Source organism: Coenobita brevimanus, chromosome 101 (genome assembly GCF_032717465.1).
Source record: "Coenobita brevimanus isolate Jiangsu-jjx chromosome 101, ASM3271746v2, whole genome shotgun sequence".
In the NCBI taxonomy this organism is placed as follows: Eukaryota; Metazoa; Arthropoda; class Malacostraca; order Decapoda; family Coenobitidae; genus Coenobita; species Coenobita brevimanus.
In genome coordinates, this window is record NC_137054.1 from 4,795,138 (window position 1) to 4,815,708 (window position 20,571).

At 41.7% G+C, this 20,571-nt stretch overlaps 1 protein-coding gene across 1 annotated transcript in view; it reads left to right on the forward strand.

Annotated features, from left to right (window-relative positions):
* The first annotated feature begins 362 nt into the window (after positions 1-362).
* Positions 363-20,571, forward strand: part of LOC145414896 (facilitated trehalose transporter Tret1-like) — a 32,539-nt gene continuing 12,330 nt past the window's right edge. Inside the window, exon 1 of the mRNA XM_080284312.1 lies at positions 363-740. Coding sequence (XP_080140438.1) covers positions 363-740 — 378 coding nt within the window. The remainder of the gene's footprint in view (positions 741-20,571) is intronic.

The following is a 20,571-nucleotide window of genomic DNA, read 5'->3' on the forward strand; positions in this document are numbered from 1 at the left end:
GAGAAAGGACGACCCACAGGAAAGACAGGAACGAGAGAATCAAGGACAGTAAGACAGAGACGAATGTTCTAAATACGGTGTGAATAAGAAAAAAAGAAGACGCAGAGGAAAGACAAGAAGGATCCTATGGAAGACAGGCCAGTCCCGAGAGGAAAAAGAACAAGGCCTAAATAACAGCGAGTGCTAAGAGCGACGCGGGAGATAAAATAAGAGCAAACGGAAAGCAAGAAGCAACAGAACTAAACAAAGAATAAGAACAAAATAACAGACAATAGAGAACTAAAAAATTTCAAGACATTAACAAGACAGAGAAGAAGTATAAAATAAGAGACGAAAGTAACTACTCATTTCCGACCTTAAAGATGTCGCCCCTCTCTAGCCAAGCCAGGGACGTGGAAGGTGAAGTATGCCACGATAATCCTGCCTTCATAAGCGGCCCTGAGGATGACGTCCCCGATCTATCACCACCACACTCAACATCAACAGATCCTCCGTCAGTGGCCTGCCCTAAGACGCCGCCCCCCTCAAGAGAAGCAGGTAGAGAAGGAGGAGAGGTAGGCCAAGATAACCCAGCCTTTATAAGCGGCCCTGAGGATGACGCCTCATCTCCATCTCCGCCAACACAACAACATGAGCCTCCGTCAGTGGTCGCCAAGGATCTGAAGGAGACAGAGGTTGAAAGGAAGACCGAAGCAGGGGACGGCAAAAAGGATGAGGTTCAGCCACAGATAAGGAACCAGGTAAGGGATTTGGTGGCTTTGCATTGCTAGCTTATTTTTTTTTTTTTTTACTGTTTTCATTTTTCTCATTTTCTTATTCACTTCTTTATCATCTTATTGAAATATCTCTTACTTTGTGCTTACTTGCTTGTTTATTTATTTTCTGCTTAGCCTAATTTCCACATAATCGTTCACCCAGGACCGAATCCATTTTTTCTGAACACTTAAAATGCCTGAATCTGTAATGCATAAGTAGTCAAGTAAGGAATTTATATATGAAACTATGTCATAATCCTGAACATTTATAGCACGGGATACACTCCTTCTTTCAACAATCAAGTGAAACGCACCGAGGAATAAAAGATGATGCTGGTGATGGTGATGATAATGAACTTGATTAAACGGTCTCTTCTCTGTTATTACATGAATCGTTTATTATTTGTTCCCATCCCTACCGTTTTTAATGAAATTCAGGACTAATCTCATACCAAAAATACAGGTACATGCAGTAGATTTCATTACTTCCTTAGCAATATATCGAAAATAATAACACACACACACACACACACACACACACACACACACACACACACACACACACACACACACACACACACACACACAAATAAGGGTGATGTAGTCTTGACCTTATAGCTCTGTTCCCAAGACAAGTCATTTTAGATCGAGACTGAACATGAGAGGCAAGGTGTGCAGACGGGTTATGTAACTTCACGCGCTGGGGAGTATGTATACCTTGCAAGATATATACAGTATACGAGGTGGCACTGCAATGAAAATTTGTTATACTTGTACTGGCGGTGACCAGGAGGAATGTGTGTGTGTGTGTGTGTGTGTGTGTGTGTGTGTGTGTGTGTGTGTGTGTGTGTGAGAGAGAGAGAGAGAGAGAGAGAGAAACAGACCGAGAACCAACCGTAACGGACAAAGGAGAAAGTCATGGAATTGTCACTTTGCCACACTGGTCTCACGCTGTGTGTGTGTGTGTGTGTGTGTGTGTGTGTGTGTGTGTGTGTGTGTGTGTGTGTCTCTCTCTCTCTCTCTCTCTCTCTCTCTCTCTCTCTGACTACCTATTGTCTTGCAGTTTTCTGTTTCCATTCATGTCTTATATACTGTATGTCTCAGTGTCTGTTTTTTAACCTCTTTTAACTGTACCGTAGCTCACTCTCTCACACATCTTCCGTCCTCCTTTCTGCCTCTCCTCCTACCTCTCTTCCTTTCTCCCTCTCTTCCCTCCCGCTCTCCCTCATGTCTGTCTTCCTCCCTTCCTCCATTTTCCTTCACCACCTGTCTCCCTTCTGCTTAGCCCCCCTTTCTCTCTCCTCCACATCTCCCTCCATTCTGCCACTCTTTTTCCCTCCCTCCCCTCCTCTTCCTTGTCCTCCCGTTCTCCCTCTTGCCTCACCTTTCTCTGCTTTTCTGAATCCCAGCTGCCTCCCTTCATCCTGTCTCTTACTCCCTCTCTCCTTTTTCTCTACCTTCCATTCCCTGCTTTTCCTTAACTCCTTTTTTTTCCGCTGCCTCCCGTCTCTCTTTCACACTCTCCTCCTTCGTGCTTAATTCAGCCTCTGTTAACTGGTCACTCCTGCCTCACTTCGTCCTGTCCTTTCCTCTCCCAGGCAGTTTTCCCTCCTCTTCCTCCAGTCTGTCTGTCTGTCAGTCTGTCTGTCTGTCTGTCTCTCTCTCTCTCTCTCTCTTTTTCCTGCCTCTCCTCTGTCAAACTCTCACTCAGTCACCCCCTCCATCCCTCCTGTCATGATACAGACTTCAACCTTCCTCAAGCCTTAACTCTTGTGTCCCTCTCCCATCCCTTTTTTGTTTCTACCAAGCCCCACCCCACACCCTGTTACTTCCTCCTGTCTCGTAGCCTTTCATTTCCCTCCCTCCCCTCTCATGTCTCCCTCTCTCATACCGTCTCCCAGTCCTGCCCTATCCTTCACCCCCACCTTTTCCCTCCTTCTTCCACCCCCTCCTTCCCTCCCATCTCTTTCCTTCTACCTCCTCTCTCCCTCTTCTATCCCTTCCTTCTCTCTCCCATCTCCCCTCCTATCCCCTCCTTGTCCTACCGTCCTCCTCTCCTACGTCTTTCCTTCTCTTTCTCTTCCCTCTCCTATCCCCCTCCCTCTCCTACATCCTCCACCCCTCTCCTATCTTTCTCCCTGCTACCTCCTCTCTCTCATACCCCCCTCGTTCTCTTACTCCCCTCCTCTCTCCCATCAGTCACCCTTCCTCCGCCTGTCCTCCCTCTCTGACCTGTATCATTCGTCCCTTGTCTTTTTCCCTCCCCCAATCTTCTTTCCTTACTTTTACCTATTTCTCTTCTTCTATTCCAATTCCATTTTCTACATCGATCCCCCCGCTCTGTCTGTCTGTCTCTCTGTCTCTGTCAATGTCTGTCTGTCTGTCTGTCTGTCTGTCTCTCTCTCTCTGGGAATGTAATGTCAGTGTGTCTGAGGCTTAGGTAACAAAACCAAACTGCGGTGTTGGTATGTAGGGTAATGGATCGGTTTGAGTTCTACCGTACTTCCTCTCCCCCTTCTTCCCCATCTCCCTCTTTTCCCTCCGCTCCTCCTTCCTATCTTCCTCCCTCTCTCCCTTATCCAGCTCCATTCTCTCTTCTCTCCCTCCTCCTCCCCTCCCCCTACACTTCTCTCATCCCCCTCTCTGCTTACTTCTTCTTCCCACATATGCCTTTCTCCGCGTTCATCCCACCCCTTGCCTCTCCTCACCCCAGCCCTGCCTCTCCACCACCTCCTTCTCTTCTCTCTCTTCCCCTCTCCCGTCCCTCATTCCCCCTCTCTCCCTTTTCTCTCCTCTCCTTTCCTCCATCTCATAATCTCACCTTCTCCCCCTCCCTCTCTTTTTTTCCCTCCTCCGTCCCCACCTAACCTTGCAGCGACCCCCCGTGGCCCCAGGTGACTCCGCATTTCCCACACGCACACTCCCAGGCACACGCACACGCACGCGCACACGCACAAATACACACACACACACACACACACACACACACACACACACACACACACACACACAAACACACACGCACACACGCACACGCGCGCGCACATACACACAGATGCAGAGATAGAGAGAGAGAGAGAAATATCACAGTTGACACAGAAGCCTAAAACACAAGTAAACAGAATGATACATCAAAAATCACACACACACACACACACACACACACACACACACACACACACACACAACAACAACAATTATTAATGTGCACCGAGTTACAGGTAAACCCAGTGACAGAGCACAAAATCACGCACACACATATCAAGCAAAAATACATGTACACCTTGTAACAGGAAAAAAACATACACACATAACGACCCACAGAGACAAAAAAATCACACACACACACACACACACACACACACACACACACACACACACACACACACACACACACACACACACACAGAAACCACAAAAATACCTCGCACTTGCCCAAGAAATTCCACAATCAAAGCTTTTTCTCTTGTGACACGGAAGACGGCGCCGAGGCAGATACTCAGGTAAGCGGGACTGCAAAAGTTGATTACGCAAGCGAGGTTATCAGGAGGAGAGAGACGCCTAAGGTGAGCAAGTACACTCAAAGGTGAAGTTAGCGGCAGTAGGAAGATTTTAGCCGTGCATGCTTCTTCTTTTATCCTTTTCTTTTCTCTTCTTATTCCTTCTACTTCTACTATCAAAGCACCACCAATCTACTTTATGGTACTTAAGGGAGATGGTATTGTGGCGAGGGAGCTGATAAAGGTTACATTCAAACTCTGCAGCTTGATTATTCTCCCCTAAACAGAAGAACTCGTACATTTTTTTTTCTCCAATTTCTGTCCCCGCCAGACCATTTTACCAAGCGTACCTAGGCGATGCGGTCACCATTGCTAATTTGCTCCTTCTACCGCCATATGATTTCATTCAACTTAGTAATTGTCTGTCGCCGTCCAAGGATTAAAAACAACCTTCACTAAGCCTCTGATTGGAGCACTTTCATTTCTTTTCCATATATCCGCGCTCGCGAAACAAGAATGGGTGTTATATTTTGCTAGACGTGTGTGTGTGTGTGTGTGTGTGTGTGTGTGTGTGTGTGTGTGTGTGTGTGTGTGTGTGTGAGCAAATTACCTAAAACAATTTTGATCTGATTTGGACCAAATTTGGTGAAAAAGTTGAGGATCAGGTAAGGGCTGACCAACTGTTTTCAAGGACAATTGGTAAAAAGTCAGGGTAACATGGCCAGGTTAACTAACAATTTGTGTCCGATTTACACTGAACTTTGTAGAAGGGTCCAGGATACAAAGAGAAAAATGGTATCTGATTTTGAGAACTATCACAGGGCAAGGACAGAGGGTTGGATCAAAAATCAAGGTCACAGGACAAGGTCAGCTCCAAGAATTTTGACCTGATTTGAACCAAATTTCGTGGAAGTGCTAAGGGTCAGTCAAGAATGAAGTGATTCGATTTTAAGAGCAAGCAGTCGACGATCAAAAATAGAGGGGAAATTTAAATGTTGGGCATTTAGAACAGTTGGTGGGCGTGGGTGCTGCACTCACTGGATGCTCCTGTTTGTTATGTTTGATACCGCCAAACGGTTTTGCTTCAGCTTAGCGTAACCTCTCGTAGTTTAACCCTTTCGATGCCTTTGTGCATTTGCGTTGTACTTACGCTAATACCAGAAAAAGTGATATAACTGAGAGGACCTAGAGTTAAAGACCCTTTTCTGCTACTGATTAGCTTAAATAATAGGGTATATCTAGGCTAACATCGGACGATTCTGTTCAGTTGAAACATGTCTTGGAAGTCGAGAAGCTAAGCATCAGCTTAGCATTAAGTCATCAGGTAGATTAAACACCATTCAGCCCGAGGACACTGTTTACATTTTATTTCTGCCATCTCGAGGCGCATATATCCTGCTTATGAAGGGTGCTTTTCTCAGACTGGATAGGTTATATATAGGCTTAATTAGCCTTTACAATCTGAGAGGTATCACCAGAGCTGAAGAATATTATCTGGGGGTAGCAAGATAAAGAAAATGGAGGGGGGGGGGAAGCATCAGGTACAGGGGATTAACGGTAAACTCAGCAGGTAGCACTGAGTTTTTAAAGGTACCGGTAGGTGGGGCAGGGAGAGGGAAGCAGCATTAAATCAGGGTCTAAAGACCTTGCAGTGAATGACCTTCCCACAGTGCGCGCGCACGCATGCACGCACGTACGCGCGTGCACACACACACACACACACACACACACACACACACACACACACACACACACACACACACACACACACACTCTCTCTCTCTCTCTCTCTCTCTCTCTCTATCTATCTATCTATCTATCTGTCAATCTATCTCCATGTTGGCTTAACTCGCGTGGGGAAGTGGATGACTAAAGAAAAAAAAAAGGCAATAGGCAATATGAAAAAAAAGGAAAAGAGTAGAAGGAAAAGGAAAAGAAAGGGAGTGTAAAAGGAAAGACGGAAGGAAGACAAAATAAGACAAAACAGACGAGAATAGAAAATCAATATTATGAATTAAAATACAAAACTGAAGGAAATACAAGCAATGAAAAGGATGAAAAGAAGAACAGAGAGAGAGAGAGAGAGAGAGAGAGGAAACCTTGGGATCAGAGAGAGTTTACAACCGTTTAACTCAAATGTACCACTTTCTTTCGTCCTGGATCCGAGTCATTCCCTTGGCAGATCTACACTAACTGAGAGAGAGAGAGAGAGAGAGAGAGAGAGAGAGAGGAAACCTTGGGATCAAAGAGTGTTTACAACCGTTTACCTCAAATGTACCACTTTCTTTCGTCCTGGATCCGAGTCATTCTACTTGGCAGATCTACACTACCTGAGAGAGAGAGAGAGAAAATGTCCTCAAATTCTTATACATTTATTCTTTTCCCGTACACTTGACACTGAACAGTTTTAGTGTTTTTTATTTTACATATATATTTTAAGCGATGCGTTTCCGCTTTTTTTTTTTTTGTGTGTGTGTGTGTGTATGACAGTTCCTTGCTTTATTTTTGAGTACTACTACTCCCCTGTTTTTTTTATTTATTTATTTTTTACACGTCTTTTTTGCGAGCTAGTTAAATCTTTACTGTTTTTTTACGGTTCACCTCATCCCTGTTCTTTTCCCTTCCACTTTTTTTTTTTTTACTTTCCTCCTGCTATTTCATTTCCACCCCTATCTCTAGGAAGACCAAAATCTCAACTGCAGTTTTGTCTTTTACGTTTTATTATTGCCATCGACTGACGGTTTTGTTTAGCTTAGGAACGACCCCTCGTAGTGAAGCGGCTAGAAAGGATCTATATAAACCCCTTCAGCCCGATGACATATTTCAGACACGATGCCCTTTATCACCATTAATCCGGATTCGGCTGAGGACGAACTTTACCAACTGGAATGGTCAGATGTACCCACCATTACCATCTTCAGCAAGTGAGGCCTTTCCCTGATTTGATAACATTTCCTGGAAGTGGCAAGAACAGACCAATAAATATACCCCACCTGATTTCATAAGGATAGAGGAAAACCACCCACGTAACTCCTGCGTGTCGTAAAAGAAGCCTACAAGGGTCGGAAGCGGGCAACTGGGAAACCCTCTGCCTTTTGTACTGATGTGGGGATGTCATGACCTCGCCGCCCACTGACTCCGGTGCGGCCAACCTGCTAGTCCTTGCCACATGGGTGAGGAGGGAGACCGAATTGGGATTTCCTCCTCCCAGTGATTCACGCCCCGGAAATTCAGAACAAAACAACCTTCTCCATAATCTCCATTAGTTTATTCTCATGGGCTTAGGAGACTCCCGAGCACTTCTCTGTCTGTCTGTCTCTCTCTCTCTCATATTACAACTTATCTTCTTGTGTGCATTTTATCGACACTGTTTGATAATCCTGAAGAGCCATACGTGGATGTACACTGGTAAGGGGGAGGTTCTGGTGACCCTCTAAAGATAAGACTAATACAATCTATACCACGTCAGCGATAAACTTCATACTCGGGAAAAGTAAAAGTGTACCCCCTTTCGCTCCGCCACGTTCTGGGCAAACCGTACCTGATCGACACGCACACGAAAGCGAGAGTGAGAAACGGAGGGCCCGGAATGTGAACCAGGAAAAGCATTTTTTTTTTTTTTTCATCTGAACTCCGACCTACACGATCAGTTAATCTGCGCCATGATGAGCCGTATTTTAGGCGGCATGGGAGACTTCGGAGCACCTCTTCCTGAGCAATTTATTTTGTATGTTACACCACCTTATCCTCTTGTACGTTACTGAGGGGAATTACGCCGATCCTACAATTACGTAAATAGCGCAGACGATAAATCATGCTGTAAAATATCCAATAGAAGGTACAGCGAGTCTCCTATGTCACCTTGAATACACCAGTGTCCGAATCCAGCCTCACTGTGAACAGGCCTTCGAAGAGAAAGAATTCCAGGGTCGTGCGGTCAGTTTTTGAGAAAAGATTTGAAGACGACCATGTTTGTCTTTGTTCGGGAGACGTCCAGCAGTAATCGAGGTCAAATGCATGCCAATGTAAGATTTTACTATACAAATTATAATATTCGGTTTGTTCAATTATTATATACTGTACCGAAGTCTTAAAAGACAGAACACTCAGATACTTCTGCACTCACAGGGGTAGTATATAATGTTGGTTTGACTACCATTTGTTTATATACGAACCCGCCACAGTTCAGAATGACCATCCACAAGCAGCCACAGGTTTTCTTCTGTTCTTATCCTTCGTCTCAATATTAGGAGAAACAAGACTCAGCAAAAGATGATATTGATTTTTGCTCAGCTGTATCTACTTGTGGTTTTTAGATCTTCCAAACTAAGCTCTCTGATCAGTTTATTATAACTACCCTTCTGGAAAGCCACTTCTTACGTCCATAAACTTTTTCTACTGGCATTCCGCTCCTTGTAAGTTACCATTATAGTCAGAACTGCAGTAACCTCGTCAGCCTTTGTTTGCACTACTGTTGCTGCGGTACTTGCACGTGTATCAGTAGGTTTCAGTACGGAAGAAGGTGACTCTCATGGTACTTCTTTTTTTTGGGGGGAGGAGGGGCTTCAGAACAGCTCGCGTAACCAAGTTGAAAAGAAATTCATTCCCCATCCTACTGTGCTTCGAATTGTTGTTGTTGGAATAAGACGTCCTCGTGTGGCCACAGTTTTTGGGTAATGATTCTCTCATCTCTCATTTTGTCCATATTTCACATATTTCAGTTTTCTTGCTCTTGTTTTCTTTTATATTCTGTTTATTTCCCCACTTCCCTTATTTTCCGTACTATCCTCTTGCCTCTCTTGTCCTATCCTAAATATTTCTTTGTATCTCAAATTTCTTTGTATTACTGAATTAATTGTATTTTTTTTTTTGTTACCTTTACATATAAGTATAATTACCGTATATATTGTTTATTAATATTTTCATGTCTTTGCTTTTATCCTTTAATCTTCTTGTTTTCCTGTCTTTCTGCTTCATTATCTCGTTTTATCTCCTATTGTCTCCCTCATTGTTTTTTTTCTTTACTCGCTTGGCTTTCGGGGGGCAAGAGTTTGACAACGTTGCGTCAGAGTGGGTGACTGGGCGTTCGTTTTCTTCAGAGCATTTTATTTCGCACTGATTTCGGAGTTTCTAGCGTAAAAGTGACTCACGCTCTCTGCCTCTCTCTCTCTCTCTCTCTCTCTCTTGTACCTGGCAGCTTCATTTACAGAACCTCCTTGGTATAGGTCGTGATACCTTCAGAAGTGCTAACTGTTCTTGCAACTCCTTCTAATTCTCATAAGAGATGCCGACCCTCATTCTTGGCGTTTTTATTTATGGAGACTCGCATAGCAACCTCTCTCTCTCTCTCTCTCTCTCTCTCTCTCTCTCTCTCTCTCTCTCGTTAATGGTGACTTTTGTCAAGATGAGGGAGCGTTTAAGGAGACTTGTGACTGCCAGACTCTTGCTTGTCCACTTGTGTTCCATTAATGTTCCAGCGTCTCTGTCTAGTGAGTCGTAATGTTTTTTTTATTTTTTTTATCTTACACTTTCTAAGTCTTTGTTATACCTCATCGTTATTTTATTGTTTCATTTATTTATTTATTTTTTGAATGGTTCACGTGTCCCTGAAAAGCTTTCGTTGTTTTTGTCGTTGCCACTCTTCTGCCTTTGTCTGACGTAAATTTTATACCTGACCCGTTGTTATTGGATCTGTTTGATTGACCTTTGTCTTGCGTTTTTATTGCTGTATTCTCCATAATCATGACTTTTATTAATTTTCTCTGTAACCTTGTTCCCTTTTGTTACCACATAATTTATATTCCCTCTATAAATCCGTCTCTTTATTTATAGCTCATTATCTCTGTAATCATGATTGTTTTATAGCATTTTCTATTTCTTTTTCTTGGTAAGCCTTTTTTTTTATATTTTCAGGTAAAAATTCATTTCCTCCCGTATCCTGTTCCTGTTTTCAGCACATTTAAAATTTCCTTTATATTTCCTACCTATTTTTAGCGCATCATTATTTCCTTATCATCTCTTGTTCTTTTTCTGGCATTTTATTACTTAATTTAGGCAAGTCTCTTTGTACTTTTAGCAAATTTCTTTTCCTTTGTTATTCCGTCTGATTCAGCACTTCATTTTTATATTTATTCCTGCCTTTTTTGTCATCTTAATATTTCCCGAGAGTCTATTTTATTAATACACTTTTGTCTGTAAACCTGTCATACTTTAAGCACGTTGCCATCTACTTTTTTTGCGCATTACTGTCAGTATATATGTTTAAATTCCATGTATCTGACTCTGGGCGTAGGTGGTGAAGTCCTTGCTACCCACATGACCGCACCTCACAGGTCACTATCCCTCCCTCCCTCCCTCTCTCTCGTGACACGCAAAATATAATAGGGGGATGTATTCCAAGTGGCACAAAAAGATTCGCAGCACCTCTTCCATTGTATTAGCCCCTATCGTAACATCGTCGTGTATGTTATTTATATCGTTTTACTATCGGCATGGTTTGCATCAGTGATAAAAGTGGTGATACTAAGACGCTATGTGCCGAATAAATATATATGGAAAAAGCGTCACGAAGTCATCAAAGCCGCTTAGTGTACATTACCAACCAGTATCAGGTGGGGAGGGGTGACCGTGATATGGTTTGTACTATGCCACACACCGGTCATGAGGACTAGGACAACACAAGCTTGAATCACACTACGGATGGGTCCTTGTCACCAGAGTCTAATGAGGGAGTACATCAGCAGCAGCGATGGCATTACACTTTGGGGGGCAACTGGGCAGGAAAGTCACGTGGAACCCTCAAGCATAACTTGTCATTTTCATAGCCTGACAGTAAAATGCCAGTAGCTTTTCTACAGAATAATCCAGGTTCTAAAATATTACCACTTATCTATAATGTTAAGTGAAAGAATAAAAACAAATCTTATTAAATGTTTTTCATTAATACTATGATATTAGATAAATTTTGGAGCCTCTTTTGTGAGAGGCCCCTGGGCGATTGCCCCAGTTGCCATCCTTAAAGCCACCACTGCTCATTAGACCTTGCTTCTCACATGTCTTGCTTAGCTGTCCTCTGCTATCGTAAAACCTATGAGCATGATGATGTCTCTTTACTTCATTCTCTCTACCGCTAGTCGATTATACTCAGCTTATGAGAGACCCCTTATAGTGACAAGATTATAAACTGTCTCCAATGACTCCTCGAGAACCATGTTAGCATGTGTACTGTATTATTTTCAGCTAGGTAAAAGCCCTAACAAAGAACGAGACAGTTTCAATTAATACCTTTAGAACACAGACATTAATTTTTCTTTCTGCCACCAGATGATTTTGTTTAGCTTTGGAGTCTTTCCTGACGGAGTGATCGGCAACATTTTCATTTAGCCCATTCTAAGAAAAGACGTCTTTTTATTATATTGTTGCTACCGCCAATCGATTTTACGTAGCTTGAAGGCGACGAAAGGATGAAGCATCGGTTGGCCCATGAAGATAAAAAAAATAAAAAAGTAATAAACAGAAACTCAGGGATTTTGGGTCCTCGGTGGAGAATACAGGTTGGAATCTTAAGCTCACACCCACACCATGAGCAGTACACACGCCTCACACCATCACTGGTTTGTAATCTGTCATATCTTGTTACCTTACAGGACTCATTTACGGAATCTATACCTCACTTCTACGTTACTCTCTTGTGTGCAGCCCTCATTCATATATGCTTTTTTTTTTTTTTTTTTGCACATACACATATATATGCACATACACTACCGGAACACACACACACACACACACACACACACACACACAAAGTCTCTCTCTCTTTCTCTCTCTCTCAAAATCGGAAAAACCCAAATTGGTAACACTGGGACGCTCCTAGCACATCCTTTCCTCGTACTTATGGAGAAACAAAGGAGAGAGAGAGTTATGTAGATATACAGACCACGCAGACCTTTTTGTCATTCCTAGATGGTCTGACCTTAACACACACACACACACACACACACACACACACACACACACACACACACACACACACACACACACACACACACACACACACACACACACACACACACACACACACACACACACACACACACTAGCCATTAAGGTGAGGCTGACACCATTTTAGTTTCGTTCCAGGCATTTTCTCAGAGACTCCTTTTTGTAATGATAATATTTGGAAATATTTCTGTTTTCAGTTATTTCCTAAGTTACCCTGTCCACATCCCACTCATAAGTCTTTCTTAATTTGTCAGTTAGATTGGATTGTACATGGTTACTGATAAGCTTCTGGGGTTACTTAGGCAAGCAATGGACTCATCGTGCAAATCAGATCATCATCACCACCAGCATCATCGTCCTCATCATCGTCATCATCAATCATCAGTCATCACTCATCAATCATCATCACTAATCATCACTCATCATCATTAATCATCATCATCACTCATCATCATCATCATCATAATCCTATGAACAAGGATATAGTACTGTTTTTAACTTGGCACAATTTTTCGTCCTTGTGCAATTTACTTCACGGAGATCAGTGGCAGAAAAAGGCAATGCTACGGCTCTAACTTCTTCCCGCAGCCCCTTTTCATCACTAGCATCTTGTTCTAGTGTTAATCTATTGCCAAAACTCAGTATTTAAGGTGAAGAGATGGTAATTTTATGCTAATTAAAGTAAAACTAAGATAGCAACTAGTGTTGTACACACACACACACACACAACACACACACACACACACACACACACACACACACACACACACACACACACACACAATTATATACGCATATATTATCAAGTATTCGATATAGATACTGTAGACATATAGATAGATAGATAGATAGATAGATCTATATTACAGATATAAATAGACAGATAGATGCAATGAAATCAATAACACAGGATTCATGAATACGCTGATATCCACAAGGAAAGGGAAACACGAAATAGCCCTAGCGCTCAGGTATACTCACAGCTTCAGGGCAGCAATCAACCGGTTAACAGTTCTTGGTACCCAAGTGGGGTTTCCAGAGACACAGGCATTTTGCTCTACTCTAAAGATGTGAATAAACGAAAGCGCTCGGGATATCTCGGGTTTCCCTTTCCTTGTGGATATCAGCATATATATATATATATATATATATATATATATATATATATATATATATATATATATATATATATATACTGTGTGTGTGTGTGTGTGTGTGTGTGTGTGTCCTTCAACTGGCCATAAACACGTCTCTCTCAAGCAGCCTCAGGCTACACTACCGAATCTATAACATATGTTACTCTTCTACTCGTATATTTTTAAAATTTAAGTAAGCGCGTTGTTTGGCAGCCTCCCTGCATCATGGGTGTTAGCTTGCCAGCAGTGCAACATTCCTAGCGGCTCAGTGTTTTCCAGTCTGATCTGTGGTTATTGTAACAGGTCAGTGTTCAATTTGTCAACTGTAATTTGTAAGGGCTACGTATCAGAAGCATTCTAGGATAGTCTGGAATATTTGGGTCCGTTCATATTAATTTACTTCATTCCAGGGCCACCTTATGTTCATTCACATCCATTTACAGAAATAAGTTACATTATCACGAAATCCTTGTCACAGATTCTTCAATATTTGCGAGAGGGAATTATGTAGCAAGAATTTATCTCAAATGACTAAGCACGCGTTGTTCTCATACACTACGGGCGATGAACAACAACAAAAAAAAGAGGACAAACTATTATAAAAAGCGAGGTGGGACGTGAGGGAGTGGATTGTTCATTGTGGGAGTTTAGGTCGTACGCCAGGGGTCAGGTGCCTCCTAATACGGTTTTTTTTTTTTTTTTTTTTTTTTTTAGTCTGCCGCCTACACAATGACACATACTTTCACAACTTCATTCACTCAGACACGGATGGAGGGAGGTAGATAGATAGCTGGATCGCTACATAGATACGGATATATAGACGGATACATAGATGCAAAGACAGAATGAGAGAGAGAGAGAGAGAGAGAGAGAGAGAACGTAGTTAATCTGGAGATAGTGAGAGGTGTTGCAAGAGTGATTACTTGAGGGGTGAAGCTGAGGAAGGCCAATTATTCACAAACACCACAGACACGCAAGTCACCTACTCTCTCTCTCTCTCTCTCTCTCACACACACACACACACACACACACACAGAGTTTACAATTTTACATGTACACATTCACGAAGCCGTGACGCAGGCAACCGGTTATTAGTTCTTGGTGTCCTTTACAAGTGGGGTTTCCAGACAGACAGACAGACAGACAGACAGAAAAACTAAGAAATCGACAGACAGACAGGCAAAATCATAGAGTGCCAAGAGTGAAATGACATTGAATAGAGGATACAGAAAAGCAAGATAGAATGAAAATATGTGGAAAAAGGCGAGGAAGAAAAGGTAGAGAGAACAGTGTAGAGTGTACAAGAAAGGAAAAAAAACGGTACCAAACAGGAAAGGGAGGACAAACGGGAAAGAGAAAGGAGGCAAAGAGATGGATGGAAAGGGGAGTGAAAACATGAAAAAAAAGAGGAAGGAAATTGTAAAAAAATAAATAAATAAATACAATGAAAGGAGGTGGAGTTCCGGTATGTCTGAAGAGGAGTGTGGAGGAAAAAAATTTTTTTACAGGAGTTGAAAGATTTGGAAAGAACTGGGCACCTTGGAATTGCCTTACTTGGAACTGCTGCTTCTGCTGCTGCTGATGACGATGTTGACTATTATTATTTTTATTATTATTATTATTATTATTATTATTATTAGAGAAAGAAACACCGAAGGGAACATATTGTGTACTGACGTTTCGCATCTCTACTTCCGAGAGGGCCAACGTCAATACACAGTTCCACATCGGTGTTTCTCTATTTTGCAAACGAACAGTGAGTTATTATTATTATTATTATTATTATTATTATTATTATTATGAGGAACGCATTACGCCAAGTACTTTCCTCTACTTCATTCACAAAAAACTACACCATAATATTCCATTATCTGATCTTAATTATATCATGTGTATCCGCCAAATGATGCTTACAGATAAGCTTAGACGAGTAGAAAGCACATATCAGAGTAGCAGCAGTAGCCTAACTGCAACTCCAGGGTCATCTGAATGCAAACCCAGTGGACTGCAGGGCTGATGTCCTCCTCCTACACAGTTCATTATTCTCCTTTGGAGAATGGCATGAACTAAAAATCTGAGAGAGGTGTCTTGAGATACCAGGTCTAGGTACAAGCTTATCAGTTTTCAGGCCAATCAGCCACGAAATAAAGGAGTCAGACCATGGAAACAAACGCTGATAAAAACAAACACACCATGACAGGGTCGAAAATAAAAAATCCTTTCGGAAACATACAAACAGATATAGAAAACAGCTACTCTGCTGGTCAGAGTAAGAGGTATGAGTGTGTCGTATGTTTGTGTTTGCACCTGCGAGCGTCGTCGTGTTTGCATACTTTGGCGTGTACGTGATTTGTAGCTTTTCTCGCGACTGTGTGTGTGTGCGTTCGTTCGTTTTAAGATATCCTTCACCTGTAGTGAAGGCCGGGCCATACATTAGCCGGCGTGTAGGTTTGTATTTATGGCATTTCTGGATAGATATGCATATACTTGCGATTAGTCCTGTCTAGAATTAAAATTATTAAAAGAATATAATAAATGTCAATGTGTAATGGAGTGTCAAAGCTGTGATTGTAGTTTTATGATATAATTTTAATGTACGAGTATTGTTATTCTCTGTTCTTATATCAGTTACCCTCTGTGAAAGACCTCATTCGCTGAGGAGCAATAATAATTATTGCTATTATTATTATTATTATTATTATTATCACTTATCATCATCATCATCATCATTATTATTTTTATTATTATTATTATTATCGTTGTTATTACATTCTCTTCCCCCCCCTCTCTCTCTCTCTCTCTCCCCATGGAAACCACTCCTGTAATAGGGAAAACCACAAGTCGGAACTGGTTGCTGAGTCTGACCCGCCTCCCCACTCACCCACCAAGAGGCCCATCCGCCCACCAGCTCTCCCACCCATCCACCTACCCCCCCCCCCACACACACCAAACACACCTGTAATGAGGTGACAATTTGTGGTCGAGCACAAAGCCAAATTACAGTACAGGTTTTCTCAGACACTGACTTTACTCACCAATCTCTTCCTGGTAGCCTATTTTCTTGTCTTATTTTTAGCAGTAATCTCAGGAAGTCTTTTAAGAATTTGTAGCGTTTACCAAAATTGTTTGACATGGCCTTGAGATACGGAACGAAAAAATAAATAAATAAAACAAGATACGGTATGGATAGTGTCAGAAGTAGGATTGTCAGTTCATTATTATTATTATTATTATTATTATTGACATTATTATGCTTAAATATATTTTTTTACTTTGAACGTACTATAGTCAGCCAGATTCCTCATTTTCATTACAAATTATCCAACCAAAACGACCACCATCACCACCATCATCACACCACCACCACCACCCTCCCCCCCCCAAAAAAAAAAGATCAGAAATGAGGGAATGTGAGCACATGGATATCAACGAAATCAGCTTACATATTGCAGGATTAGATGTGCAGCCTCCATGTCTTCTCTGAATGCTCAGGAAGAAACGGCTCATCGATAATTGGGGAGCATGACTTCCACCCCCCCCCATGATTTTGGGGGTCAGCCCCCCACCAAAAAAAAAAAAAAAATGTGAGAAACATTTGAATAAAACTTCCCATGTGAGTTCGTCTGCTTACATCGAAGGTCATCCACTATTTACAGTTTCCCAACCATTATTTTTAGAAGGGTCGGCTCACTCAGCAAATTAAAAAAATTTCGAACTCAGCGAAAGTAAGGCAGCTATGGATTTGCTATATTAGCAAGTGTTGTACAATGGACTCTTATCCGTTATGTGATATAAAATACATAAAAACTATCAGAAACAAGGGAAAGATATGAATGACATATCCCAGGTGAGTTCGTCTGGTTTCTGTATAGTAGTTTCTGTATAGTTACCCAACCAGGAGGGGGGGGGGTCAGCCCTCTTCAGCAAATTCAAACCTTTAAGAATCTATGAAAAGGACTGCAGATACGGTTTTGATATCTTAGCACATGGAAGACAATGGACACTCATCTGAATCCGATATTTGGAGAGCGTGACCCTCCCAGTGATTCTTGGGGATCAGGCCCTTCCCAAAATTAAAAACGATCAGAAGTAGGGAAAAGTGAGCACACGGACTTCAGCCAAATCGACATGCATATCGCAGGACAGGGTATGCAGTTCAACGTTTTCTCTAAATGTACCGTACATGAAGAAACTGCCCGTCTACTTTATTATTATATCCACCATTCTTCCATACGGTGGGAATGCGAGTATAGGAATCGCCCATGTCTGTCCGTCTGGCCGTCTTTCCGTCCGGGCCTGTATTTCGGAAACTACCAGGTGGATTGGCTTCATATCACACAAAAAGATAGAGTATGTGTCGTAGTTGATACATGTATGTGTAAAATTGCCATATTGGCTGTACTTTACGAGCTATGACTATTTAAGGAAAAATCTGTCTCGTGTTATATATTGGAAACTTCTTGCTGGATTCACTTCATATCTTACAGGAAGATAAGAGTATGAGTCCTGTCTTTATATACGAAATAGCCACATTGTAAGTATTTCACGAGCTATTTCTATATACGGTAAGGAAAGTAATCTGTAAATAGCTAATCTTGGGAATTACCTGCTGGATCTTCACATCTTAAAGAAAGATAGTGTACGAGTCCTTGTGTATCCTTCTAAATATGAAATTTCCATACTTATTTGTTCATATCTATATTCTTTACCACATGGTGGGGATGTCTTTGCTAAAGGCTTGTTATTATGTGTGTGTGTGGGGTGGGGGAGGGTATAGGGTTCACAGTCAGTTCCCAAGGCCAAGTAGTCAATTAGTCATCCTACATGCTATGCACCTTCACTTGTCACCTCTTGGACGCTAACACCCACCGTCATGTTGAATACAAGCTAGGAGTGTCTCATACAGGACTGGTATATTGGTAGGCTATTGGCTCTGGTGTTTTTACAAGGCGGGTCTTATGATACTAAGTCTAACGAAATTCAGATTCTTAAACTGATTCTTGCCCTAGAAAGAATTCAAACCAAGGCCAGTTAGGACTGCATACCACCTCTCTACCGACACGGTCACCGTCGGTCGTTATCATGAAATGTAAAGCGATCGCAAGAAGCCAGTTGGATTTTTTTTTTTTTTTTTTACCGTATCACTTACTCAAGCCAATCTGTCTAACGAGGCGTCGAGTTTAACCAGATCGCGACAAATAATAATAATAATAATAATAAAAGAAAAACACTGCAAAATGACTCATATTCTTCAGTTGGGGTAATGGTTAAATAACATAGGTAAACCCGTAATTGAAATATTGCACAAGGAATATACAGCATTAGTGAAATGGGATATGTATGATAAATAAATAAGAAATAATAAAAAAGACAACTATTTATCTTACCGGTACGTCAACTGAGACGGTCGTAGTGGTGATTCACAAATGGCTGAAATGATGGCAGAAGTTGCTCCAGTCACTCACAAGCCTCGTCCTGGGCTCATTCTCACGGCTCTCCTTCATCTCATGATTTCTAGGCAGACACCGAATTTAGGGATGAATGTCCAATGGAGCTTTTTTTTTTTTTTCCGATATGTGACGCCACAGGTAACAACTCACTGCATGTGATCTGAGTTTCGGGTACTGGTAATGGTATAATACATGATATTTTTTTTTTTTAGTTACCACGGCATTGCAGACAGTGGAAAATTAGGACAATCTCATATACACCTTTGGACCACACACGAAAATTAATAGTATCGCGGTATTACTATTTCTTTTTATATACTTATTTTGTGTGTGTGTGTGTGTGTGTGTGTGTGTGAGTCTAGATAGTACAGTATAGTTAGGTTTGAGTCTAGTGTGGTAACTGAAATAAGGTCTATTGTTTCTTATCATTTGCTAGCCCTCTTGTCAAGCCGTCCTAAGTACTCTCCAGTGAAGTGGTTCGGAAATGCACTAAAGTCATCAGGTGATCATTATGCACTGTACTGATGCTGGTTCTGCTAAATCCTATGTTCTTGTTGTTGCTGCTGTTTTGATTGTGGTGAAGATAGTGGTGGTGATTATGCAGCCGTCTCGATGCATTCACGGTTTTCATGGTGATTTGGGGTAACACGACTCTCCAACAGATTTCTGCGGCTGAAAATGAAATCACACCTCGTGTTTACACGTGTGTTTATGTCAATTCATGGCGCATTTACGGTTGATACATAATATATTTTTTACTTATTTCTTTTCTCTTATTGTCTGAGTTGGCAGCATATGACCACAGGTCCTACCTTCGAGGACACTCTTTATAGGACGGACTGAGATAAATACCAAACAACAGGCTTAATAGACATGTTGCAAGCTCCAAAAATGATAGTATATGGGGCAAATACATAACGGCATGCCATATTCATACACTAAGATCCAGTATTCTCACAACTGCAACGCATGTCTATATAGTTTGTAAGCTTGTAAAACTTATTGATATTAAAAGAGACTTACAGAATACCTAACTTATCTCTTTATCGTCACTTACATTTTTCCCTCAACACTACAACAAAACCTCTTGACACCACAGATTATCCTAAACTGCTGTGCTGCAACTGATTTAGCAGCATCAGGCTACCCACTCCGGGAGTAAACAAAAACTAACTTGGATGCTAGCCGGTAGATAGCAGCAACAGCACAACACTCATCAGAGATCCAGTGCATAATGTGAAAGCCTACTGCACTATCATTTTACAAGTTTATCACATTATGCTGTCACGATAGCCGTATATTTTAATGTGGAATTGGGATACACTATAGCAAATATTTATTTGTTTCTGACCGGTTTGCCATCTAGTAGTGACCACCACAGTACCATGGGCATACCCGAGTAGGGAGAGGTTTCACTAAAATCATGCTCGTCTTCGAGGACCAAGCAGTGGGGACGGGGGTTAAAAGGAAGGGAGAGTTATTAGGTTATCATATGTAGAGAATCATGATCATAAACAATCAGTAGTTAGTGCAATAACCTACTGTTTCGCCTAGTCATTCTCTCTGGTCTATCCATATGAAGTGAGGCGAGGAAGCTAGTGACTCACACTCTCTCTCTCTCTCTCTCTCTCTCTCTCTCTCTCTCTCTCATCCCTTTTATCATGTGAAGCTAGTGACTCACACTCTCTCTCTCTCATCCCTTTTATCATGTTTCTCCACCCATCGTTCC